Raw genomic sequence first — 27,261 nt, 5'->3', positions numbered from 1 at the left:
GAGGAAATGCGTCATGCAGACCGGAACTAGGGGGATTGTAGTCCTTATGTGTTGTGTTTTTCTGCAGTGATTTTAATTAAGAGATGTAATGTAATTACAATACATTCAGTTAAATAGACTTAAGCATTCTTAAGTTGATCAAGCGTAAAACTAGATGAAAGACCGTGTAACCACTAGCATCGACAGGATCAGCATGTAAGTGCAGAAATTCAATTGAAAATACTGGGGTAAAATAAACTGTCATATTTTAAAAACATGGCAGGTGAAAACTTAAAATTTCTTGTCTGGTCTGAGACCCACGTTATATTGTACATCTATCAGGCTGTGAAGATCACTGTTTTTTTTTTGTTTTTTTAAAAGAAAACAGACCTTAATCATACTAATTTTATAATGGAAAGACAGTTCACCGGAAGCTCCGAGGCTGGCTGGATGAAATTAAAAGTCTGTGTGCATAAATCCCGTTCTCTAAAGCTTAGTCTGTTGAAGGTATTTTAAAATAATTAATCCTTTTGTATTGTATTGTAGAAACTAATATACATTTTATTAATTAAAAGAAAAAAGTTGGGAATAGGAAAAAAACTAAAGAAAAAAAAGTTTTTCCACAGTATTTTTTGTTGTTGGTGGCTTTTTTTTTGTTGTAAATTTGAATTAGATTGTTGCACATTAATGTATAATGCAATATTTATTCACATAAACTACCCAAACATACATTTATAATATAATAAAACTATATATTGTGCAAACAAATGCTGTTTATGGAAATATTATGACCGTAAATAACATATTTAATTTATTATCCAATATCTAAAGTTTTAAAAAGTATATTTACAAATATTTATTAACAAAAACGTTGGCTTGTTTGACTTTAAAATGGCATAATATGGCAAAATATCATTCTTGCTTGTTTGTTTCTTGATAACCATTTTTTTGTGTCAAATTACAAGTATTATAAGTCTACAGCATTAAAAAGAAAAACTTCTTTTATTTATTTATTTGTTTGTTTATTTATTTTTATGTCATGTGTTTTAGTCAGTAAATCACACATAATTAAAAACATACATTCTTGGATTTTAATACATATTAGGATATTTATTTACATATATTTATTCACTAAAATAATTTAAATGATTTTCATTTCTAATGGCAAAATAATGTTACTTTTTTTTAGATGTGATGTTTTTACTATCAACTTTACAGTAAAATTATAAAGCAAACAATCATTCAGCTAATCTGTTTATTTCTTAAGTTATTTGTTAAAGTACATGTTTATTTTTAAATTTACAGAATCACTAAAATAAAACATTTTTACTGAACAGTTTAAATGTAAATATTTTATGACGTTTTAATCAATTTGTATTATATTAATGTGTTTTCATATACAAAATGATAGTGTCCACACATTGACATATTATAAACATAACATTAGTCTGGTGATTTAAAAAAAGCAATACAGCAGTATATAATTCTGCTTGTCAGTTTATTGATCATTTTAATTACAAGGACGATCACACATTTCCGACAACATGGTGATAAATGTCCCGTCTGTCTGTTTCTTGTTCTGTATTGTAAATCATCGGGCCAGTTTTAGGGCTCTATAGCCTCTAGCTTCAAGTCATGGATTGTGTATTTAAGCACCTGGAATGTGTTAGAAACGTGTTGACCCAACAGAGCTCAAACAGGGGTGAGGAGAGCCCACAGCAGCATTCCACTCATTCTGTGGACAACACCTCAAAGTGCATTTTCTCTTGTGAAATATGCAGCTTTCACAGTATATCTTTATATCTTCGATATAGAACTGCCTTTCTGCATATCCTCATCACTTCATCAAAATGTTCTTTGATTTTCTTTAGCTTGTATCTGACTGCCTAAATGCTGCTCTCTATGGTTTGAAGTGTTTTATTACAGCATTTCCATAGGACCATGGTTTTGTTTGATGTGCTTTAATACTGTATGATGTTACAGCATGGTCTGGCTTTGGCTGCCTATTTACAAATAAACAAATAAAAAAATTAAAAGCAAAATGTTGTGTATGAATAATACAAAATAAATATAAAATAAAAGGACAAATTACACTATAGGAATATTTAGATCTAAGTTTTGTGTGTTTGATTCACATCACCTTCTTAAATGTAGAATTTCTTTGTTTGTTAGCCTACATTCTGTCAAAGCATACGTTGCTAATTCTATTATGACTACTTTTAGATTACTTCCTTGTTACTTTTGACTTACTGTAACATGTGATTTGTATGTTTTATTTTGTCCCCAATTTCAGAAGCAAGGATTGTAAATTTTATCAAAGTAAAATGTATGGCCATGCTGAAACTTTTACACTGTCACAATTTTAAGAGAGGAGATTTAAAGGAGAAATCAGAAAAAATAAGGGAGAATAAATAAAAATGATACTTACTGCCAGTATGCTGCGTATAACTTCTAAATCCATAAAAAGTAGCTGTAATCTATTTAGAAGTAATTGTAATCTAATGAGCATTATGCACTACCTAACAAAGTCTTGTCACATATGTGAAGTATGAGCAGGAGCGCTATCCTGATAAAGAATTTAACCTCTCCCAGTGGTTTGTAATGTAATGGGCAGCACAAATGTCTAAATACTTCAGGCTGTTGATGTTGCTATCCACTCTGCAGACCTCTTGCACGCCCCCACTGAATGTAACCCCAAACCATGATTTTTCCTTCATCAAACTTGACTGATTTCTATGAGAATCTTGGGTACATTCGGTTTCCAGTAGGTCTACTGCAGTATTTGTGATGATTGGGATGCAGTTCAACAGATTCATCAGAAAAATCTACATTCTGCCACTTTTTAAAATGATCAACTAAAAGTCAAGTTATTATTTGTTGCTCTTACAACTGGGATTGACGACAAAACTTTTGTCAGGTAGTGTATATATAATCCAATTCAGTTTGTAATTGAATCAAACCAGTTAATAACCCAGAAATAAAGAAGTAGCCTTTAAAAAAATGCAAATAAGGAATGTAAGTTTATATATATATATATATATATATATATATATATATATATATATATATATATATATATATATATATATATATATATATATATATATATATATATATATATATATATATTGTTAGGGGGTTCACTTTTTTATTGATAGGACAATGTAGAGAATGGACAGGAAAGCATGGGTAGCAGAAAGTGGTATGATCTTAAGCCGGGAATCAAACTCGGGTCACCGTGAGCACCTCTGTGGAATGTAATTTGAGGACAGCTTAATAATTGGAAGTTAATTATAAGATTCTGTATGCATTCTGATAAGTTTTACATTATTGAGCATTGGTTAGGGTTCCATAAACCAAAAAGTACATGACAAAAAACTATATGCTTTATTTAATATTTTATTATTCATACTATTATTTATACACAAATTAACACAATGTAAAAACAAACAAACAAAAACAATGTCAAAAACATGTGACCTCCGTTCTGACAAAAAGTCACATAGAACCTTATACTTTATCAGAGTTTTAGAAATATCCAAATGTTTATTATTTTAAATAATATGTATTTCAGAATCAAATCTTAAAGTATGTCTTTTTCTGAAAATAATCAGTCTGACTCATAATTAGTGGGATTGAAAAATTCAGCTTTTAAAGGTATTCACCCATAGATGGAGCTGTTCTCATGCTTTTTCTTACGCTGCTCTCATCTTTCTCTTTAATAATTAAAAGGCCTGCTGTCATTTCCATGACAATAAGGTTAGTTGGAGAATTCATTTAAAAGGTTGATTTGTTATTGGTCTTTCAAAGCCCTACCCAAATATTTTCTTAGTATGTAAACGTGGCGTGTAAATACAAACAAACATCAAAGTGGAAGACAATAGGTATATAAACACTACAATTTCATAAGCATATTTTATTAATTTCGTTGTACAGAATAGGTCCGTGTAACGCTTTGCAGTTCTTTGTTCATTTCACACCGTCAAAAATCAACAAATGAAAATTGCATTTCAAACGTTAACTTTCCATTTTTTCAGATTTTCCATAATTTTCTATTTTTTCCCATTTCTTCTTGCGTAGGTGTCCTCCGGGTGCTCCGGTTTCCCTCACAGTCCAAAGACATGCAGTGCAGGTGAATTGGGTAAGCTAAATTTTCTGTAGAGTATAAGTGTAAACGTGTGTGTGTGGAGGTTTCCCAGGGATGGGTTGTGGCTGGAAGAGCATCCGCTGCGTAAAACATGCTGTATAAGTTGGCGGTTCATTCCGCTGTGGCGACACTGGATTAATAAAGGGACTAAGTCGAAAAGAAAATTAATAAATGAATGTGAAAATTTCTTTGTTCTGTTAAACAGCATTTGAGAAATGTTTAATAAAAAAAAAATAAAATTAAAGGGGGTCTAATAATTCTGAATTTGACTGTATGTGCTTTCAAAAAACAGGTGTTTTATTGATTCCACCTCTAATTAAGATTAGATGTATTAGTTTTGATGTCACTTCTTTAACTTTATTGGTGAGACAGTATTTACTAGGTAAGTTCCAAACTTTTCTTCACTCAATTTGCTCAAATAAGGAATTTCAAAAAGATTTAGGCAACAATGTGGTTTTGCAAAACCTTTTAATGTAACAGTTATTCAATTTATTGTCTATAATTTTCACACCATTGATACTTATTAGTATGTAAAAGTTTTGATTCAGTGAATAAATTACCGAATAAGAACTGAACAAGTCCACTAGAAATTGCATCAAATACTATTGCAAATTCTTTAGCAGTTATGGGGATCTTGTAATTGAAATAAATTCACAATAATTAAAAGTTGTCTATTACTTTTGAATAACTGTTTTATCAATTTAATAACATTATTGTACCAATTTCTATAAAATAAGGATTTATTTTTAAAAGTTATACATTTGTTGTTTCACTGATTTATGTGGAGAAAAATTATACTTATAAATAAGCATCCATAGTAAGCAAACCTGTTTATGAAAGAGGAAATTTAATTTGTTAATTTCAAAGTTACACCTTAAAATATTCTAAACCCCCACCAGGTCAAAAAGTAATTCAGGGATGATGCTTCAAATTCAGCCTTTATTATTCAGGTAATTCTTAATCCATTTGTTTTTTAATACACAATTAGAAGTGCTGAAGTCAAGAACATTGAGACTATCACTATCATCAACTGAATTGCACAAAATTGTCTTTTTTAAATATTGTGGTCTGTTCCTCCATATGAAATTTAACAAAATGTTATCCACCTCTTTTATGACTGATTGTCAAACATTTAATGCAAGAGACGCACAGTTAAAGTCAGAATTATTAGCCTCCCTAACTTTATCCTTATTAAATATTTTCGAAATAATGTTTAACAGAGCAAGGAAATTTTCACAGCATGTCTGATAATTATTTTTCTTCTGGAGAAAGTCTTATTTGTTTTATTTCGGCTAGAATAAAAGCAGTTTTTTAATTAAAAAAATAAATAAAAAATACATATTAAGGTTAAAATTTTTAGCCCCTTTAAGCCATACATTTTTTGACTGTCATCAGAACAAACCATCATTATACAATAACTTGCCTAATTACCCTAAACTGCTACTTACCCTAATTACCCTAGTTAAGCCTTTAAATGGGCTATAAGCACACAGACTTTTAATTTCAGTCAGCCAGCCCCAAGACTTCCGGTTAATTGTCATCCCATAAAAAATCGCTAAGATCTGATTGCTACATGCAGTCGTCATTTGCTTTATACATTTAACACAAAAGTTCAGTTTATGAATTATAATCTTTATTTGTTTATTATTTGATTATCTATATTTAGGTTACTATAGTTTTGTCTGCTTTGAGAAATAGTTATATTATGAGGTGTAGGAAACGTGGTTGCTTTATTTGGTAAGTTTTAGGTGTCGGTAATAAAGCATGTTGGTAGCTTTGTCGGTTTTAAAAAAGGAAAGCAATTTTTTTTGTTTTGTTTTTCGGAAATGTAAATGTTATTTTTATTTCATTCAAGAAACACTTGCATCCTTGTCAGACTATAACTTTTAGAAAAGCCAGTGGGAGGATGATATATGGATGTCATATGGGAGTAACCGCGCAGCAGGTGCTGCCATTTTGAGAGGTTTATTCAAAGGGAAAATTGTTCAGACAAAAATACACAATTCAGCTCGATGAATAATATTGGTCATTGGAAGGTTTTTTGTGTCAGGAAATATTTATGCAAGTAATAGTAGCACACAAAACAAGTCTTTATTTTTGAATTTTGAAGACCAAATTGAAAAAGTAGTGGAAATATATAAAAATGTTAGTGGGGACTTTAACACAATATGGGATTCTGTAATAGATTGTTTGCTGCCTCGTCCTAATAGATCTGTTCTTCCAGAATTGAACAGTTTATGTTCTACCTTTGACCTGATTGATATATAGAGACAACAGTATCCTGAAGAAATTCAGTTTACTTGGTGTAATAAAAGTCTGTTTCAGCAGTCGTGAATTGACTATTGGCTAATTTCAAGACATTTAACAGACTGTTAGTGAGGTTTCTATAATGTCTTTAATACAACTACACACAACAATAAAAAAAAAAAACTTTCATATTGGAAAACTAACAAAAATATATTGACATATGTACAGTTTAGAGAGGAAGCAAAGTATATTATTATAAATAGCCGGAATGAGGCAAATGTAACTAATCATTTTGGTAATAATTGGGAACTAATGAAGTTTAACATTAGAACTCTAGCTAAATAGAAAGGGGGGAGCAAAATATAGAAGTGAAACAGAAGAAAAAAATTATAAGTGAAATTAAGAGCCTCTCTAGAAATTATAACATAAAACGAGAAGGAAAAAAGAAATTAATGCAAATACAATTAGAATGAGATAAATCTATAAAGCAAAGGGCGCATTCATGAGATCAAAAATAAAATGGTTACAGGAAGGAGAAAAGAATACAAAGTGTTTTTAATACTGAAAAAAGAAATGCAGAAATAACAGCTATGGTCAAATTGAATATCAATGGAAAGTTAATAGAAAGCGTTAAAGAAATATCAAGATATGTGGCAGACTTTCATGAGGAATTATATTCAAATAATAACCAATTAATTAATACTCAGTCATTTTTAGAATATATTAAAGAAGACGTTCAAAAGATAGATGAGTCCTCAGTTCAAATATGTGACCAAGATATTACTTTGGATGAAGTACTGAATCAGAGTAACTCAAACTCAAAGATAATAAGACACCTGCATGGGAACCATGGTTTAATCAGTGAAATTTATAAATATTTTCAAAAGGAACCAGCAACATTTTTGTTTGCTGTATTTAGAGAGGCTGTCCGGCAAGGTTATTTACCAAACACATTAAGACAAGGTGTGATAACTTTATTACCTAAACTTAATAAGGATATATTATGTTTAGAAAATTGGCGGCCAATTACACTTATTAATAATGAGGCAAAAATATTTGCTCGTATTTGCAGAAAGACCCTATTATTGATGTATGTCTATCGGGATTTATGAAAGGGCGACACATTTCCAGTAATATAAGACTCATTTTAGATTTGATTGATTACAATGAATTATTTTGGATAATAGTTTTATTTTATTTGTTGCATTTGATACAATTGATCATAGTTTTATGTTTAAGACTCTTATTTTTTGGCTTTGAAGATTATTTTATAAAGGCTTTATTTAAACTAAATTAAATTATCACATGGAAAAACATCAAGATTTGAAATCAAGAGGGTCATACGTCAAGGTTGTCCTATATTTCACCCTTTCTTTTCTTACTTGTAACACAAACTAAGGCCCTGCATATCAAAAGAGATACATTTTGTGGTATTAGAACTTTAGAGACAGAACTAAAAGGTTGATTGATTGCCTCAATCTTTTTTCGTCTGCATCTGGTTTATGCTTAAATATGAAAAAAATGTTTGGTGTTCTCTGTGAAAATATGCAATGATACTAATATATATGGTGTTTCAGTAAAGGAAATTGTAGAATATTTGGGTCTAAAAATTTGTAAAGATCAAAAAGAGAGAAGTAATCTGAATTTTACACCAATTATTAAGCAAATTAAACAAACATTAAACTTATGGTTAATGAGAGATTTGTCAATCAAAGGAAGATTATTATTAGCCAAAACGGAAGTTTTGTCATATTTAGTATAACTGTTAAAGTCAGAATTATTAGCCCCTCTCAATTATTAGCCCACCTGTTTATTTTTCCAACACATTTCTAAACATAATAGTTTTAATAACTAATTTCTAATAACAATTTATTTTATCTTTGTCATGAAGACAGTAAATAATATTTGACTAGATATTTTTCAAGACACTTCTATACAGCTTAAAGTGACATTTGTTAACTGATCTTCGTGTTAAACATATTCAACTAAAAATGTGAGATTATTATGAATGTTTTATTTTATGAGAGACTTCACGTCTCTATCACATACAAGAATACTCAAACTCACAATTTTCCTGTTTTCTGAAAGAAATTAATTCAGGATCTTGACTTGAAAGATTGTCACTACGTTTCTTTTAGAAGGGCTCATCCCTATGGCTTAATCAGCTGATTCTCAACCACATTCCTTTCTATTTTTAAATAATTCTTATTATTCTGCTAATACTTCCAAACATGCTTTTTTGTTGTTGATGTCTTGATGCAGATATTGAATTATCTATAGATCAATGCTTCCATCATTTTAAAGACTGACATGTCTCTTTCAGAGACACAAGTCAGCAACCAGGGCATCATGTAGAATGCAGTTTCTCACTTGTATATATTCATAGTGCAGAAATATCACAACCACAGCCATATCACCCTGCAGCCCAAGACCAGTTATTCACTGAAGCTCCACCAATAGCTAATGTGTGTGGTGAGCGCACTGACGCCGTTGTTCTGTGGCTGCAATCACATCATCCAAGTGTATGCTGCACACTGGTGGAGGTGAGGAGAGACCCCCCTCATGATTGTGAAGCTCTTTGGGTGTATGGTCATACACAATAAATGTGCAATATAAATACACATTCCTTACTACTTACTATGTCCAATCCAGCTCCTGGAGGACCACAATATTCTTTTTTTAGCTTCTTTCATAATAAAATACACCTGTACTAGTTAATCATGGTCTTACTAGGCTTAATGCAAACTCCAATTCTAATTCAGCAAATAAATGGACAAAAACATGACAAACACAACAGTTCAATTGACACAATTTTATTTCAATTCAACAATACATTTTTGGCAGCAACACCGCAAGACGCAAATATTGCTGCCGCAAGCTCTGACACCAGACACTAGCAAGAAGCAAAGGACTGGAGAGGTGGTGAGGCCACTGGTGTTAGCATGCCTGGCTAATCAGCTCTTCCTGCATGACCAGGACCGGGCGCTCATCCTCCATGTCTGATGGTGAGATCTAAAGCAAAAACAAAAACAAAATCAGGTTTATTGTCCCCAAAAAACTGACATTTTGAAAAGTTCTTGTAGATCATAGGTACCGTAAACCAGTCGTGGAGGAGGATCTGCTCCAGTTGTATCCTCTCGCTGGGATCGGGATGCAGACAGGCATTTATGAGATGACTGCATTCTGAAAGACAGGATTAATGTTTGACTATTACTTTAAACATCCTTTACATCTCCTGATGGCATTTTTAGCAGCTGAGCCAAGTGGCTTTGTAAGACACTTTTTTGTATGATTGTTACAATTTTTTCAAGTTCTTACCACAGGACAAGGACGGCAGATACCAGAGCCAGTGCTGCATCTTTTCCCGATCCGTGTAGACTGGCATATATCCACACACCATAGTGTATAGCAGCACTCCAAGGGAATACACGGTTGCTGGCCGTGCAAAGTATTTGCCCGTTTCGAAAAACTCCGGAGGGCAGTACATCTCTGTGCCTGAAGGAAAGAGATTTGCATGTCTGAGTTAGAACAGTTTGTTTTTACTGTATTCAGCAGCTTGTGTGTCATGACACTAAAGTTTTAATACTGTACATACCACTAAAAGTGTGGTACTCTGTTTCGTGGAACAGGTTCCCACAGCCGAAGTCAATCAGTGTGACATCCATGGTGTGTGTGTTGATGATCAAGTTCTCCAATTTTATATCTCTGTGGAATACTCCGCGCCGGCAGCAGGTCTCAGCTGCCTCGATAACCTGGCGCATCACATACCGAGCAAACCTTTCTTCAAAGATGTTGCCACAGCTCTCCAACAGCTTAAACACACTCAGGCATGGTGAAGGGCGCTGCAGGACCATTATATAATGGTCTGGAAAGTCCTGCCAATCCAGCAGATCGATTATGTTGGGTGAGCTGGGACCCTTGTTTGCCATAAGTGTGAGGCCGATTTCAAGTGGTACAAGTTCTGGAAGGCCAGGCTAGTGGAAAGAGTTTTTAGGATGGTTAAATTAAGGTGGTTTGCACAACATGTTTATAATTTGTTTACTGAGAGATAGTTTGCTGTCTATGATTAACACTGTTGAAAAAAATAAAACAGAGTTAGAGGAGATGAGTCTACTTACAACGTAGAGATATTCCATGCCCTCCATTTTTCTGGCAAACTTGATTGCCACCTGATCAACAAAACAGAATTTTACAGTTAGCACTGGATTACTTCAGGCCATTCTTTAATCCTTGTTGAAATTATAGTCATGAATTTGTAGCATGTTTGGTCAAGTTGACCGTTTATCAAGCACTCTAATTGTGTTACAAAAGACAAAGCATAACACATAAATATAGTTTGTTTGGTTGATCATGCAAAAATATATATAAATTTACCGGAAGACCATCATGGGCACGGACACCAGCATATACGGCACCAAATCCTCCTTCTCCCAGTAGCTCACCCATGTTGTAGGTGCAGCACATGCCTGTTCAAATATAATTAGTTTTAGAGACAGATTCATATTCTACAATGCAAAAGTAAAACTTTATTACCACTTTATACACCATTACGTCACTAATACATAATGCAGAAACATCTAATCCTTTCAAAAAGTGAAAGCATCAAGCAGCCATAATTAATATGAACTTACTCCCAATAATCAAGACCATGTCTTGGCTTGGGTTTTCTGCCAGAGGACACACAGTTTCTTCCTCTGACAGATCATCTGGAAACTCCTGGATTTGCTCGTCAACAGTGAAGAGAGGAATCTCAAAACTACTGTTGGGAGTGTTCTGAGGACCATAACTCTCTACAGAAGATATGGTCTCCACTGAAGTTGGATCTAAAGAGGAAAATATAACAATTATATATAAACACACAAACATTTCAATACTGCTACAAATAATACATTTATAGTATTTACAAAGACAAAACTGAAGAGTTCAGATACACAAACATCTGCACATCTGAACATTTGAACTCTGCAAATGTTTAAAGCTATGATGATCTTCTTTAATGATTAAGTTCAGTAAACACAAAAGATGAAGTGATTTACCATCAGTAGACGTTTCTTCCTCCAGCTCCACATTCTCACACTGTTCCTGTATTTGCAGGTCAATGATGGAGGAAGGAACCTCAAGGCTGTTAGGAGCTTGCTGGTGGTCATGATGCTCAACAGGGTTTGGGATGTTTCCTACTGAGGTTTGATGTAAAGAGGGGAACATACATTCAACATTTACTTTAATAAAACACACAGAAACGTTTTAATCCTTTTACAAATACATTTGCAGAGACAATATTTTAAAGCTATCATTTTTAAAACGATAATTTTTATAAAAAAAGATTTCCAGTCACACAAAAAATAAAGGGATTTACCATCAGTAGAAGGTTCTGCTTCGGTGACTGGCTTCACCTTCTCACTGTCCACCTGCTCCACCTTTTTACCCCTTCCAATTCTTGGGCGTGAAAAGCGGAACAGCTTTCTCCAAAAACTCGATTTTTTCTTCACTTTCTTTTTCTCCGTCACCACACTCCCTCCATCTTCCTCACAAGGAACAACACGGCTCTCATCAAGCTGATGGTTTTCGTGACGAGGCGTGTCATTATTTAACTGAAGTGGTGTACTAGGATGTAAACTGTACACACACTCAGACTCTGTCGCTATATTCAGACAAGAAATTCGCTGACCCATGATAAAACAAACGCACTGTCTCACTCCAAACTACCCACTAAAACTAAATTACCGTCAAGCCTTAACATTCCACTTTGACGTTCTAATTATGACATCAAATAGAAAGACCTTGAGATCAATTTGTTTTGTTTTAAAATTTGCTGGACTACATATTGCATACATAATACCTGACAATTCTTATAGTAATGCCTAAAATAAAGCTAAAATAAATATTAAATCATATTATAAAGGTAAATCTACTTGTTTTAATACTTGTTCAAACACTTATATAAATGTTTAATTCCGTACTTCTGCAGTATAATGCTGCGTCGCCAATACTTTCTTATTGGTTGAATTCTCTTTCTCAACCACTTGAGGGCGGCAAATATCATGGTACCTGAACAGAACTGATAGTCCACATTACTTCATGATCTCAGTGGGAGTAGTCTACTTGAAAAGTTTTATTTCTTTTTGTATGTATATTTAATGTATAAGGATATGAAGTCAGAAATGAATTAGATTAAAGATGTGTGGATGGGATTTAAAAACATAATAATGTGAATCTACTAAATCTAGTATTTTCCTTTCGTTTTCCTTATAAGTTAGAGGACGTGTGTTTTTCAGGAAACAATTTTAATTAAATAAAATATATTTCAAAATGTTTGTTTAAATTATGAAGCTCGGCCTGGTTTTGATCTAACTTGTAACGGGTGTCAACAATCTCCAGCCACTCTTTTTCACACTTTCTGGCTTTGTCCAGCACTAAGCACTTTTTGGGCATCAATTTTTAAATCAATTTCTAAATGTTTTCTTTTATAAGACCATGATTGCATATAGCCCATTTTTTCAAACTCTACCGAAAACACACACCAAGTCCACAGAGCACACTCTCTCTCATATATATTCACTTGAATATATGATTTCATCTCAAAACACTATGGATTTGAGTGTGTCATTTTTTTTAGTTATCAAGTGACCTTGAATTTCATGTTTCATATGATTAACTAGGCTTGAAACTACACTCTACAGCAGTTTAAGTTAAAAATTCTGCTGTATTTAAGCAGCGTTTATACCCAAAACCAAAAATCCTGTCATAATGTATTCACCCTTTACTAGCTGCAGACCTGTTTGACTTCTTCTGTTGAGCAGAAAGGAGGATATTTTGAAGAAAGCAGGAAACTTGTAACGCTTAATTCCATGTTTTTTTTGCTATGGAAGTCCATGTGCACAGGTTTTCATTTATTCATTCCTTTGGCTTAGTTTTTTTTTATTTATCAGGGGTCACCACAGCAGAATGAGCCAACTAATACAGTATATGTTTTACACTGCGAATGCCCTTCCAGGCGCAACCCAGTACTGGGAAACACCCATACACACTCATTCTCACACACTCACATACACCAAGGTCTATTTAGTTCATCCAATTCACCTATAGCACACGTCCTTGGTACCCAGAGGAAACCCACGCGAACACGTGGAGAGCATGCAAACACCACACAGAAATGCCAACTGGCTCAGCCGGGACTTGAACCAGCAACCTTCTTGCTGTGAGGCAACAGTGCTAACCACTGAGCCACCGTGCCACCCTATAGGTTTTCAGCTTTCTTCAAAATAGTCTGTAGTGTTCAATAGAAAAAAAAAACTTGTCAATGTTTGAAACCACTTGAGGGTGAGTAAATAGAGTGTAAATTATAATTGATGTGTGAAATATCACTTTAAAGGTTATTCTATCTAGAGGATCAGAACAAAAAATAAAAACATTGTGCCACTGAAAAATAACGTATTAGAAGAATTACATCTTATTACACAGACAGATGTTTGAACATTATATTTTTATGTGAATAAATTAATGGTTTGGATGCTCACATTGCTTGAGCTTTGCATCCATTATGTGGCCAATAGGCTATGAACAGCTAGTGTTTTTCAGCCAATGAAAACGAGTTTCAGCTAGTGTAGACAGCTAGTTTTTTTCAGCCTTTTTTTTTGCATAACAAGAACAATAGCATACAAAAATGAGGAATACAATACTTATAAAAGTTTTTTCACATCAAAGGAACAAATCAGTAGAGCAGGGGTCACCAAACTCGGTCCTGGGGTGCCGGTGTCCCTGCAGGATTTAGCTCCCACTTGCCTCAAAACACCTGCCTGGATGTTTCAAGTGTACCTAAGACCTTGATTAGCTTGTTCAGGTGTGTTTGATTAGGGTTGAAGCTAACATCTGCAGGACACCGGCCCTCCAGGAACAAGTTTGGTGACCACTGCAGTAGAGAATAAAAAAACAAACAAAATAAATTACAGGTATATATAAACCACAAAAAAATTTGCATAAGAAAATGAATCCATAATTGCACACATCCTTGAACCTTTTTTATGTTTTTATGACTTTTAGGGTTTCAATATAATGCTGAAAATCATTTTTTAAACAAAAAAGTATTAGGCCTATCATTGGACCATTTTTGTTTGTGTACACGGTACTTCCTATATATCACCATTAAAACTTTATTGGTGAGACAGTATTTACTAGGTAAGTTTTAAACTTTTTTTCCACTCAATTCGCTCAAATAAGGAATTTCAAAAAGATTTGCATTTAGGCAACAATGTAGTTCTGCAAAACCTTTTAATGTAACAGTTATTCAATTTATTGTCTATATTTATTTATATTAATTTATTGTTCACACCATTGATACTTAACTGATTACTAAGCAAAAGATTTGATTCAGTGAATACATTACCGAATAAGAGCTAAACAAGTCCACTAGAAATTGCATCAAATACTATTGCAAATTCTTTAGCAGTTATGGGGATCTTGTAATTGAAATAAATTCACAATAATTTTAAGTTGTCTATTACTTTTGAATAACTGTATCATCAATATAATATCATTATTTTTTTAATTAAAAAAACATTTTAAGGTCAAAATTATTAGCCTATTTAGGCTATATTTTTCAATAGTTTACAGAACAAACCATAGTTATACAATAAAAATAAACAGAGGGGCTAATAATTCTGACTTTAACAGTTTATACTAAACATGACGAAACTTCTGTTTTGGCTAATAATGTTCTTCTTTTAATTGACAAATCTCTCATTAACCATAAGTTTAATGTTTGTTTTGTTTTCTTAATAATTGGTGTAAAATTCAGTTTACTTCTCTCTTTTTGATCTTTACAAATTTTTTGACCCAAATATTTTACCATCTTCTTTACTGGAATACCATATATATTAGTATCATTGCATATTTTCAGAGAGAACACCACACATTTTTTAATATTTAAACCAGATGCAGACGAAAAAAGATTGAGGCAATCAATAGCAGTTTTAATTTTAATTTCATTATTTAGAAAAATGTAAGTGTTGTCAGTTAACTGAGAACCTTTTAGTTCTGTCGCTAAAAATTCTATTACCTCAAAATCTATCTCTTTTGATATGCAGGGCCATAGTTTGTGTTACCAGTAAGAAAAGAAAGGGTGAAATATAGGACAACCTTGACGTACTGTATGCTCCTCTTGATTTCAAATCTTGATGTTTTTCCATGTGATAATTTAATTTAGTTTAAATAAAGCCTTTATAAAATAATCTTTAAAGCCAAAAAATAAGAGTCTTAAACATAAAACTATGATCAATTGTATCAAATGCAACAAATAAAATAAAACTATTATCCAAAATTAATTCATTGTAATCAATCAAATCTAAAATGAGTCTTATATTACTGGAAATGTGTCGCCCTTTCATAAATCCTGATTGACATACATCATTAATAGGGTCTTTCTGCAAATACAAGCAAATATTTTTGTGAGATTATCATTTATTTGCGGGCAACCGGGAGTGTCTATGCATTTCAGGGATACTCCCGCAACTTCCGGGAGACTTGGGATGTCTGAATTGCACACCTGCTGTTCTAAGTCTTTGGCTGTTTCTCAATATGCGTTCTTCAGCGATCTTGCGTCCTCGTGTTCTCGTGCAACGTCATCATCAGCTGCCTAAGTTTAGTTCCAATACTCAAGACCGCAAGTACGGAGGACGCGTGAAACTTCCCGGATGTGATCTTGATATCGAGGACGCACTGATGCAGACTTGAGCACCGAACTCTCTCTGGAAGTCCCAGAAGTCATTGCGGCTGGAGATGGGAAGCGCAGCATTTTATTTAGATTTATTATTAAAGTTCAGTATCACTTATTTACCTCAGGAGTTTCCCTAAATGAAACGGTGAAAGTAAACATTACAATGGACATCTTAATAAAGGAATAAACACATTAAGGGTTGTTTGTTTGCTGAAATTCGTATTAAAATCTGTTTTATTTATATTGTGCAGTGTATATTTATAATGTTTTTATGCAAAGTATATATTTTGAAGAAGGGGGAAACAATAAATCGTTGTATGAATGCTGTAATGTTTAAATAATTTACTATTTAAAACGCGTGAAGGTCACATGACCCTCAGGAAGAATGCAGCATCCCATTTCTCAAAGGACGCATTCTCTGCCCTCGCGGTCTCCTGAGTTCGTTCTTCCGAGGACACCTGGCAAGACCGGTCTCCACAAGAACGCAAGTCCATTCTCTGCGTTCTTTTAATTGAGAAACAGCCTTTGTCTACCTATATACTCTTCCAAACCCACACTCCACCCAGTGGTCAAAAACAGCATTACAACAAACATAATGGCTCTTACACCCCGGGCCTTAATTGTACATGGCAGGTAGACATAACAATTCAACCATGTTCATACAGAGAGCCATTAAAGCAACACTATAAACATTGTATTAATCAATTCTGTGTAGGTGTAAAATTTAACAGTCTTTACCACAAGTCCATTATATTTCCATGCTGTCATACAACAGACAAAGTTTTGTCACAGGTCTCTCAAGTACACTGATTTTAGTTTGTACTCGCACAGAACGAACAAGTTCATTTTTATCTGGAAAAACCTCCAGAATTCGCCCCATTAATTAAGACCCTCGAGGGGCAGACGAGTCCACAATGACAACAATGTCACCAGGAACAAAGTTTCTCCTTTCCTTATTCAATTTCTGCCAATCTTGAAGCAAAGGCAAATATTCATTTGTCCATCTTTTCCAGAAAAAGTCAGACATATACTGGACCTGTTTCCATCTCCTCTTGCTGTATAAATCAGATTTATCAAATAATCCAGGTGGTAATACTGGTTTAACTTTCATCTGAAGCAGATGGTTTGGAGTAAGTGGCTCCAAATCATTAGGGTCATCTGAAAACTTAGTTATTGGGCGATCAATGAGAATGGCCTCAATTTCACATAGTACAGTATGGAATCCTTCATCATCCAAAATCTGCTGATGTAGGATGGAATTCAAAATTCATTTGACCATTCTAATTACACGTTCCCAGATTACACCATAATGCGAACCTCCTGGAGGATTGAAACTCCACTGGACACCTTTCTGGAGCATTGCCCTTAGAATCTTGTTTTGATTCCATGATCTCAGTGATTCCTTTAATTCCTTTTCTGCGCCAACAAAGTTGGTACCATTATCTGATCTTATTTGAGTTACTTGCCCTCGTCTGCAGATAAATCTTCGAAAAGTGTTGATGCATGAATCAGTGTCCAACGAGTAGGCGACTACCATATAAACTGCTCGACTTGCCATGCAAGTAAAGATGACTCCGTGACGTTTTACAATGGAGCGTTCTCTTTTAACATCCACAGGACCAAAATAATCCACCCCAACATTCGAAAATGGAGGCAAATCGGGAAGGAGTCGTTCCTGCGGCAAGTCTGCCATCTTTTGCTCACCCACCTTAACTCCAAAACGTCTGCAATGACCACAACTCAATATAATCTTTCTGGCAGCTGCATTACACTTAATGATCCAATATCTTTTCCTCAGCTCTGAAAGCATATGATTTCCTCCATTGTGACCTAACTGTTGGTGTATATGCCGCAAAATGAGCGTGGCAATATGCTGATCCTTAGCCAGAATGATCGGATGCTTTCTTTCTTCGGGCATAGCAGAATTTCTCAATCGTCCTCCTACTCTCAAAATACAGTCTTGATGGACAGGATCCAATTTATACAGCTTGCTGTCTCGGCTTATTTTAAAAACAGGTGAAACTGACAGAGCATCGATTTTTTTTTTTAAACTGTTGCCTTTGACTGAATCCAATAATAGCTACTTCAGCTTCGTTCAAATCCTGCAAACTTAAATTTGGTGTAACCACAGAACCAGCTAGTTTTCGAAGTTCTTTCTCTTTCTTTTTAGAAGTTACTCCAGAAGAGTCCAAAGAGGCTTTCCTTCCTCTTTTGACTTCGTTGTTTCAGAACTATCTTCAATTTCAAGAGCCAAGCAACAGCGACTTTTAACTTTGTCCAGTCTAAGAAATGAGTAATCAGCCTATGAGTAGCATTTGACTGTTCACTTACATGAGTGCTATACACACATGTTCCTCTTGATTGCAGGATCATCTGCTTTGAGAGTAGAATCAAATATTTGTGTTGGTTATTCTTCCACTGGTTTCCACAGATAACTTGGTCCATTGATCTATTCTCTGTTTGTTAACAGCTGGTCTGCTTTCAGACCTCTGGAGCAACAGTCTGCTGGATTTTGAGACGAATGTAAGTATCGCCACTGTAACGGTGTTGTAATTTCTCTTATTGCAGAGATCCTGTTGGTGACAAAGGTAAGAAAACGTTTGTCCTCATTTTTTATGTATTTGAACACGGACATACTGTCTGTCCAGAATACTGAATCCACCAATGGAAACTGCAACTCTGCCCTTAACATTTTGTCCACTCGAGCAGCAAGCACAGCAGCTGTCAGTTCAAGATGTGGAATAGTTACTGATTTCAAAGGTGCTACTCTTGCCTTACTGAGTAGGAAAGTTACGTGGGCATCGTGTTATGTCTCCATCCTAAGGTACGTCACAGTGCCATATCCTAGTGTACTTGCATCAGCAAAATGATGCAACTGAACGTTGGTAAGTTCATCCATTCCTGCTGGTTTTAGACATCTGTCCATCTTGAAATCTGCAATCTTCCCAAACTCTTTTAACCATAAAGACCACTGCCGTTGGAGATTTGAGGGTAGCAGATCATCCCATCCACATCTTATCCTACATAACTCTTGCAGGAGAATTTTTGCTGTAAGAGTGAACGGTGCCAAAAATCCTAAAGGATCATAAACAGAACATACCTTTGACAGAACACCACACCTGGTGCAAGGATGATCTTTGCTAGTTATTTTAAAATTGAAAGTGTCGGATTCAACACACCACCACAAACCAAGAGCTCTTTCCATTGGCAACTGGTCCTCGTCCAGATCCATCATATTTTTGCCCTGGGCTCTGTGTTCTTCAGGTACACTTTGTAGCACAATATGGCTATTGCTGATCCATTTTGTTAACTGGAAACCTCCTGCTAAGCAGACATCTGTGAGATCCTTGATCATCAAGATGGCCTCTTCCTCAGAAGGTACACTTTTCAAACAATCATCCATGTAGAAGTTTGTGTGAATTGTGTCAATTACCTTTTCAGGAAAGTCAATTTTGTTGTCCTCAGCAGTTCTACGTAAAGCATAGCAAGCACAACTTGGGGACGACACAGCACCAAACAAATGCACTTTCATCCTGTATTCCACAGAGTCTGATTGATATCACCATCTGGCCACCATAGGAAACGAAGAAAGTCAGTATCTTCTGCTGCAACTTTAACCTGGTGAAACATTGCTTTTACATCAGCCATAAATGCAATTGCCTCTTGTCGAAACCTCACAAGAACTCCCAACAGTGAATTTGTCAGATTAGGACCCTGCAGAAGCTGATCACTCAATGATGTACCTTTAAAGGCAGCTCCAAATTCAAACACCACTCTTAATGTTTGCTTCTTGGGGTGATAAACCCCATGGTGAGGGATATACCAAACTTTCCCTTCATCCTGTTTTAACTGATGTAACGGTACTATTTCAGCATAACCGTGTTGAATTACCTCATCCATGAAATCTTTATATTCTTGATGGAAAATCTTGTTTATTTAAAAGTTTCTTTTCAATCCAATTAAGCGCTGTTTAGCCACACAAAGGTTGTTTGGCAACAGGGGAGTTTCCATCCTAAAAGGAAGATTCAATTTATAATGTCCATCTTGAAACTCAATTGACTTGCTTACCTTTTCCATAAATGCATGCTCTTCTCTTGTCATGATTGTATTGTTTACTGAGCATATCCTCCAATTTTCTTACAGAAATCCTGTTAACAGTCACACCTGAACATTTGACCATATTCCTGCTTCCTTGGAGTGGTCCATTTACAACCCATCCCAATAGGGTTCTAACTGCATAAGGTCCATCTCCATTTCTGTTTATAACCTCCCAGGGCTCCATTACCCTGGAAGCATTTGCTCCAATTAGCAAATCCACATCAGCAGGAATTTGAGGTATCTCAACACCTTTCAGATATGGCCAATTTTCCAAATCCCTTTGGGTAAAAATGTTGTCTCTGGATACAGGCATTCTTTCTAGAGTGAAGACTTCTCGAAGACTATAAAAGTTGTCATCAAGAAGGTTAGACACTTCCAATCCAGTCAAAACCGTGCTATTAACAGCCATTTGATTGCCCGTTGTTTTCAAAACAATATTAGTTTGCTTTCCCTTTAATTTCAAACTGTGCATTAAGCGTTCTGAACAAAATGTGGCAGAACTGCCAGGATCCTAAAATGCATAGGTTTAAATTACCGTTTGTCCCTTACTGGATTTGACTTGAACAGGTACAATTGATAATGCACAGTCTCCATCGTCACCGGCTCCTGTTTTGCATGAGGAGATGTTGGAAACGCTATCATCTGGATTAACATCCTCTTGACATATCCTTTCAACAACACCAGAACATGAAACTTGACTTTCAGCGCTCAACCATTTCTCAACATCATCTACAAACTCATCGAAAATCAACATTTTTCCATTGAACCATGTTTGTTGTTTTTCCTTTTCTTCACTGGGCAAAAGAACCATCACGGAATTGTGCATTTCCTTTGTTTCGTCTCTCAATTTGATGAATTTCCCAAAGGAACACTGCACCTCCTTTTCATATTCTTGGTTGGACATAAAATCCTTTATAATAGCCATTAAGTTCTTTGCCTTGCTTAGTTTACACTTTCTTGTCTTTTGCAGAGTTTCCAATTTTTCCAATAATGCCTTAGTAGTGAGCCTAAGGAGCCGCTTTTCCCTCACATGCTCGGTTTCAACCATCATCATCACAATTCATTAAACTCATATTCACGAATTAAAATCATTTGCCTCCTTAGCAACTTTAAAACTTAAGCAACCAATGCATTGGATTTACACTATTGTGTGCACACCAAGTCATTCATTAAGTTGCGCTACACATACCTTTGTTTCATTCATTCAGTTCATCACGGCTGCTCCTCGAGAAAGTCCAAAAATGCTGCATGATGATCCACAAAGAAGCCATTTTTTTGACAAATGTAGTGACACAAATGACCATTTTGTCATTTGAGGTGTTGTAGGGTTGTTTCTGACGCGTGAGATCTCAACAAACGAATAATCTTCCAAATACTGCTTATCAGGTTTATTTTTTTTAACAGACAGTTCTTATGGCTCAATTTCCACTCACAGTTTGGTACATAAATGCTCATAAAAATGACATTGAATGCCTCCACAAAGGTCTTTCCAAACACGGTCAAAAAATGTTGTGCTTCCCTCTAATTACACACCTGCTGTTCTAAGTCTTCGTCTACCTATATACTCCTCCAAACCCACACTCCACCCAGTGGTCAAAAACAGCATTACAACAAACATTATGGCTCTTACAGACCTGAATTGTGTATTTTTGTCTGAACAATTTTCCCTTTGGATGAACCTGTAACGAGGAGTCTGACACAGAGGGATCCATTTGCAGTATATTTATTAAACACTGTATAATAACAAGCACACAGTAAGTACTGGTGTGCGAACTCACATCAGACGTAGTAATACTGGGTCGATAGGCTGGCGGCTGGCTGTCAAGGATAGTGATAGCAGGCATGGGTCAGAGGCAGGTGGCGTGGATCAAAGTCGAGGTAAAAGGCAGGGTTCAGGGCAGGCAGCAGGCAAGGCAAGGCAAGGCCAAGAAACAGTCCAGGTAATAACAGGGAGGTCAGGCAAGGAGATGAATGCTCAGTAATGTCAGCAAGGCAGAACAAGACTTCGCACCAAAGTGAGTGTTTGGGCTGCTTATATGTGTAAGCGTGAGTAATCAGTGAGATGTGCTGCTGGTGTGTTGCAATCAGTGTTCCCAAATTGCATACTTATGCACTATTCTACGCCATTTTGTAGTATAAATAGTGCAAGTAGTGTGTTCACACTGAAAACTCTAAAAATAATAAGTGCACTTTAATTACCTGGATGATGCACTCATTCAGCCGCTAAAATGAAGTGTGGAATGATGGACACTTCACGCACTCATCGACCGCATGTTTGCTTACGTAGCGGAAGGGGCGGAGCTATTGGACGCACATGTTGAATAACTTTATTTATTTTTGACGGTGAAAGCAAAATTCTCCTACGAGAGTGATTATAGCGCCTCCCGATGGTGAATGCGGAAATAATCACGGCAGGTATTATTTGATGATTCTGTTGTTTATTTCACTGATTTGGCAACCGTCAAACGTCATCAGGGAAACGGTTTGAATTTCCGCTTAGTAAAAAAACCTTAGTGTACCATTTGGGACAACATTACATACATATACTATCCTGTTGAGTGTGTAAGTGCATAAGTACATAGTGCATGAGTGCACAGTGTGCCATTTGGGACGCAGCTGTAATGTTAGAAGTCTGGTCATGGTGACCTCTGCTGGCCAGCCAGGGGAATGACTGGGACCAAGTCGGTGACAGAACCTCTCAAAATTGCAGCACCTGCTGCGCGATTACTCCCATATGACATCCATATAATCATCCCCTCACTGGCTTTTCCAAGTTATAGTCTGACAAGGATGCAAGTGTTTCTTGAATAAAATAAAAATAACATTTAAATTTCCGAAAAACAAAAAAATAAAAAATTGCTTTCCTTTTTTAAAACTGACAAAACTAGCAACATTCTTTAATATCAACACCTAAAACTTACCCAAAAAAGCAACCACGTTTCCTACACCTCATAATATAACTATTTTTCAAACCAGCCAACACTAGTTACTTAAATATAGATAATCAAATAATTAACAAAGATCAATATTCATAAACTAAATTTTGTGTTAAATGTATAAAGCAAATGACGACTGCATTTAGAAATCAGATCTTAAATGCAGCAATTTTGTATGGGATGACAATTAACCGGAAACCCTGGGGCTGGCTGACTGAAATTAAAAGTCTGTGTGCTTATAGCCCATTTGTTAACTGACCTTTGTGTTAAACATTTTCAACTAAAAACTTGAGATTATAATAAATGTTTTATTTTATGAGAGACGTCTCTACCACATACAAGAATGCTTAAACTCACATTTTCCTGTTTTCTGAAGGAAATAAATTCAGTATCCTGGCTTGAAAGATTGTCACTATGTTTCTTTTAGAAGGGCTCATCCCTATGGCTTAATCAGCTGGTTCTCAACCACATTCCTTTCTATTTTTAAATAATTTTTATTATTCTGCTAATACTTCCAAACATGCTTTTTTGTTGTCGTTGTGTTGATGCAGATATTGAATTATCTATAGATCAATGCTTCCATCATTTTAAAGACTGATATGTCTCTTTCAGAGACACAAGTCAGCAACCAGGGCATCATGTAGAATGCAGTTTCTCACTTGTATATATTCATAGTGCAGAAATATCACAGCCACAGCCATATCACCCTGCAGCCCAAGACCAGTTATTCACTGAAGCTCCACCAAAAGCTGGTGTGCGGTGAGCGAACTAGCACCATTGTCCTGTGGCTGCCATCGCATCATCCAAGTGTATGCTGCACACTGGTGGAGGTGAGGAGAGACCCCCCTCATGATTGTGAAACTCTTTGGGTGTATGGTCATACACAATAAATGTGCAATATAAATACAAATTCCTTACTACTTACTATGTCCAATCCAGCTCCTGGAGGACCACAATATTCTTTTTTTAGCTTCTTTCATAATAAAATACACCTGTACTAGTTAATCATGGTCTTACTAGGCTTAATGCAAACTCTAATTCTAATTCAGCAAATAAATGGACAAAAACATGACAAACACAACAGTTCAATTGACACAATTTTATTTCAATTCAACAATACATTTTTGGCAGCAACACCGCAAGACGCAAATATTGCTGCCTCAAGCTCTGACACCAGACACTAGCAAGAAGCAAAGGACTAGAGAGGTGGTGAGGCCACTGGTGTTAGCATGCCTGGCTAATCAGCTCTTCCTGCATGACCAGGACCGGGCGCTCATCCTCCATGTCTGATGGTGAGATCTAAAGCAAAAACAAAATCAGGTTTATTGTCCTCAAAAAAACTGACATTTTGAAAAGTTCTTGTAGATCATAGCTACCGTAAACCAGTCGTGGAGGAGGATCTGCTCCAGTTGTATCCTCTCGCTGGGATCGGGATGCAGACAGGCATTTATGAGATGACTGCATTCTGAAAGACAGGATTAATGTTTGACTATGACTTTAAACATCCTTTACATCTCCTGATGGCATTTTGGACAGCTGAGCCAAGTGGCTTTGTCAGACACTTTTTTGTATGATTGTTACAATTTTTTCAAGTTCTTACCACAAGACAAAGATGGCAGATACCAGAGCCAGTGCTGCATCTTTTCCCGATCCGTGTAGTCTGGCATATATCCGCACACCATAGTGTATAGCAGCACTCCAAGCGAATACACGGTTGCTGGCCGTGCAAAGTATTTGCCCGTTTCGAAAAACTCTGGAGGGCAGTACATCTCTGTGCCTGGAGGAAAGAGATTTGCATGTCTGAGTTAGAACAGTTTGTTTTTACTGTATTCTGCAGCTTGTGTGTCATGACACTAAAGTTTTAATACTGTACATACCACTAAAAGTGTGGTACTCTGTTTCGTGGAACAGGTTCCCACAGCCGAAGTCAATCAGTGTGACATCCATGGTGTGTGTGTTGATGATCAAGTTCTCCAACTTTATATCTCTGTGGAATACTCCGCGCCGGCAGCAGGTCTCAGCTGCCTCGATAACCTGGCGCATCACATACCGAGCAAACCTTTCTTCAAAGATGTTGCCACAGCTCTCCAACAGCTTGAACACACTCAGGCATGGTGAAGGACGCTGCAGGACCATTATATAATAGTCTGGAAAGTCCTGCCAATCCAGCAGATCTATTATGTTGGGTGAGCTGGGACCCTTGTTTGCCATAAGTGTGAGGCCGATTTCAAGCGGTACAAGTTCTGGAAGGCCAGGCTAGTGGAAAGAGTTTTTAGGATGGTTAAATTAAGGTGGTTTGCACAACATGTTTATAATTTGTTTACTGAGAGATAGTTTGCTGTCTATGATTAACACTGTTGAAAAAAAAAAACAGAGTTAGAGGAGATGAGTTTACTTACAACGTAGAGATATTCCATGCCCTCCATTTTTTTGGCAAACTTGATTGCCACCTGATCAACAAAACAGAATTTAACAGTTAGCACTGGATTACATCAGACCATTCAATAATCCTTGTTGAAATTATAGTCATGAATTTGTAGCATGTTTGGTCAGGTTGACCATTTATCAAGGGCTCTAATTGAGTTACAAAAGACAAAGCATAACACATAAATATAGTTTGTTAGGTTGATCATGCAAAAATATATGTAAATTTACCGGAAGACCATCATGGGCACGGACACCAGCATATACGGCACCAAATCCTCCTTCTCCCAGTAGCTCACCCATGTTGTAGGTCCAGCACATGCCTGTTCAAATATAATTAGTTTTAGAGACAGATTCATATTCTACAATGCAAAAGTAAAACTTTATTACCACTTTATACACCATTACGTCACTAATACATAATGCAGAAACATCTAATCCTTTCAAAAAGTGAAAGCATCAAGCAGCCATAATTAATATGAACTTACTCCCAATAATCAAGACCATGTCTTGGCTTGGGTTTTCTGCCAGAGGACACACAGTTTCTTCCTCTGACAGATCATCTGGAAACTCCTGGATTTGCTCGTCAACAGTGAAGAGAGGAATCTCAAAACTACTGTTGGGAGTGTTCTGAGGACCATAACTCTCTACAGAAGATATGGTCTCCACTGAAGTTTGATCTAAAGAGGAAAATATAACAATTATATATAAACACACAAACATTTCAATACTGCTACAAATAATACATTTATAGTATTTACAAAGACAAAACTGAAGAGTTCAGATACACAAACATCTGCACATCTGAACATTTGAACTCTGCAAATGTTTAAAGCTATGATGATCTTCTTTAATGATTAAGTTCAGTAAACACAAAAGATGAAGTGATTTACCATCAGTAGACGTTTCTTCCTCCAGCTCCACATTCTCACACTGTTCCTGTATTTGCAGGTCAATGATGGAGGAAGGAACCTCAAGGCTGTTAGGAGCTTGCTGGTTGTCATGATGCTCAACAGGGTTTGGGATGTTTCCTACTGAGGTTTGATCTAAAGAGGGGAACATACATTCAACATTTACTTTAATTAAAACACACAGAAACGTTTCAATTCTTTTACAAATACATATATTTGCAGAGACAATATTTTAAAGCTATGGTGATCATTTTTATTAATTTTTTTTCCAGTCACAGAAAAAATAAAGGGATTTACCATCAGTAGAAGGTTCTGTTTCAGTGACCGGCTTCACCTTCTCACTGTCTACCTGCTCCACCTTTTCACCCCTTCCAGTTCTTGGGCATGAAAAGCGGAACAGCTTTCTCCAAAAACTTGATTTTTTCTTCACTTTCTTTTTCTCCTTCACCAAACTCCCTACTCCATCTTCCTCACAAGGAACAACACGGCTCTCATCAAGCTGATGGTTTTCAAGACGAGGCGTGTCATTATTTAACTGAAGTGGTGTACTAGGATGTAAACTGTACACACACTCAGACTCTGTCGCTATATTCAGACAAGAAATTCGCTGACCCATGATAAAACAAACGCACTGTCTCACTCCAAACTACCCACTAAAACTAAATTACACCGTCAAGCCTTAACATTCCACTTTGACGTTCTAATAATGACATCAAATAGAAAGACCTTGAGATCAATTTGTTTTGTTTTAAAATTTGCTGGACTACATATTGCATACATAATACCTGACAATTCTTATAGTAATGC

General features: G+C 35.7%; 2 protein-coding genes and 1 long non-coding RNA gene across 4 annotated transcripts; 1 reads left to right on the top strand and 2 right to left on the bottom strand.

The window, feature by feature from the left end:
* The first annotated feature begins 17 nt into the window (after positions 1–17).
* LOC137496174 (uncharacterized) lies at positions 18–26,755 on the top strand. Its single transcript, XR_012383323.1, has 4 exons — positions 18–195; positions 4,060–4,120; positions 11,468–11,555; positions 26,495–26,755. It is a non-coding gene; the product is annotated as an uncharacterized lncRNA (long non-coding RNA).
* On the bottom strand, positions 9,171–14,833 carry LOC110438780 (serine/threonine-protein kinase pim-3-like). Of its 2 annotated transcripts, none has more exons than XM_068218414.2 (9): positions 11,730–14,833; positions 11,410–11,550; positions 11,005–11,196; positions 10,748–10,839; positions 10,492–10,542; positions 9,969–10,347; positions 9,692–9,868; positions 9,468–9,556; positions 9,171–9,385 (listed from the first exon to the last, which is right to left on the bottom strand). In XM_068218414.2, exons 1-9 carry the CDS (start codon positions 12,043–12,045, stop codon positions 9,311–9,313), a joined length of 1,512 nt encoding a protein of 503 aa, XP_068074515.2. In that variant the 5' UTR covers positions 12,046–14,833; the 3' UTR covers positions 9,171–9,310. The 2 variants fall into 2 exon arrangements, with proteins under 2 accessions (XP_068074515.2, XP_073764679.1); XM_073908578.1 differs by having other exon boundaries at positions 11,410–11,547.
* On the bottom strand, positions 24,081–27,173 carry LOC137490288 (serine/threonine-protein kinase pim-2-like). The gene is made up of 9 exons (XM_068218413.2): positions 26,752–27,173; positions 26,437–26,589; positions 26,032–26,223; positions 25,775–25,866; positions 25,519–25,569; positions 24,997–25,375; positions 24,720–24,896; positions 24,496–24,584; positions 24,081–24,418 (listed from the first exon to the last, which is right to left on the bottom strand). The coding sequence occupies exons 1-9, from the start codon at positions 27,068–27,070 to the stop codon at positions 24,344–24,346; spliced, it is 1,527 nt and encodes a 508-aa protein (XP_068074514.2). The 5' UTR covers positions 27,071–27,173; the 3' UTR covers positions 24,081–24,343.
* Positions 27,174–27,261: the final 88 nt, after the last annotated feature.

Source organism: Danio rerio, chromosome 7 (genome assembly GCF_049306965.1).
Source record: "Danio rerio strain Tuebingen ecotype United States chromosome 7, GRCz12tu, whole genome shotgun sequence".
Lineage (NCBI taxonomy): Eukaryota > Metazoa > Chordata > Actinopteri > Cypriniformes > Danionidae > Danio > Danio rerio.
The sequence above is the reverse complement of the archived record's forward strand: the minus strand, read 5'-3'. Positions and strand labels throughout refer to the sequence as shown.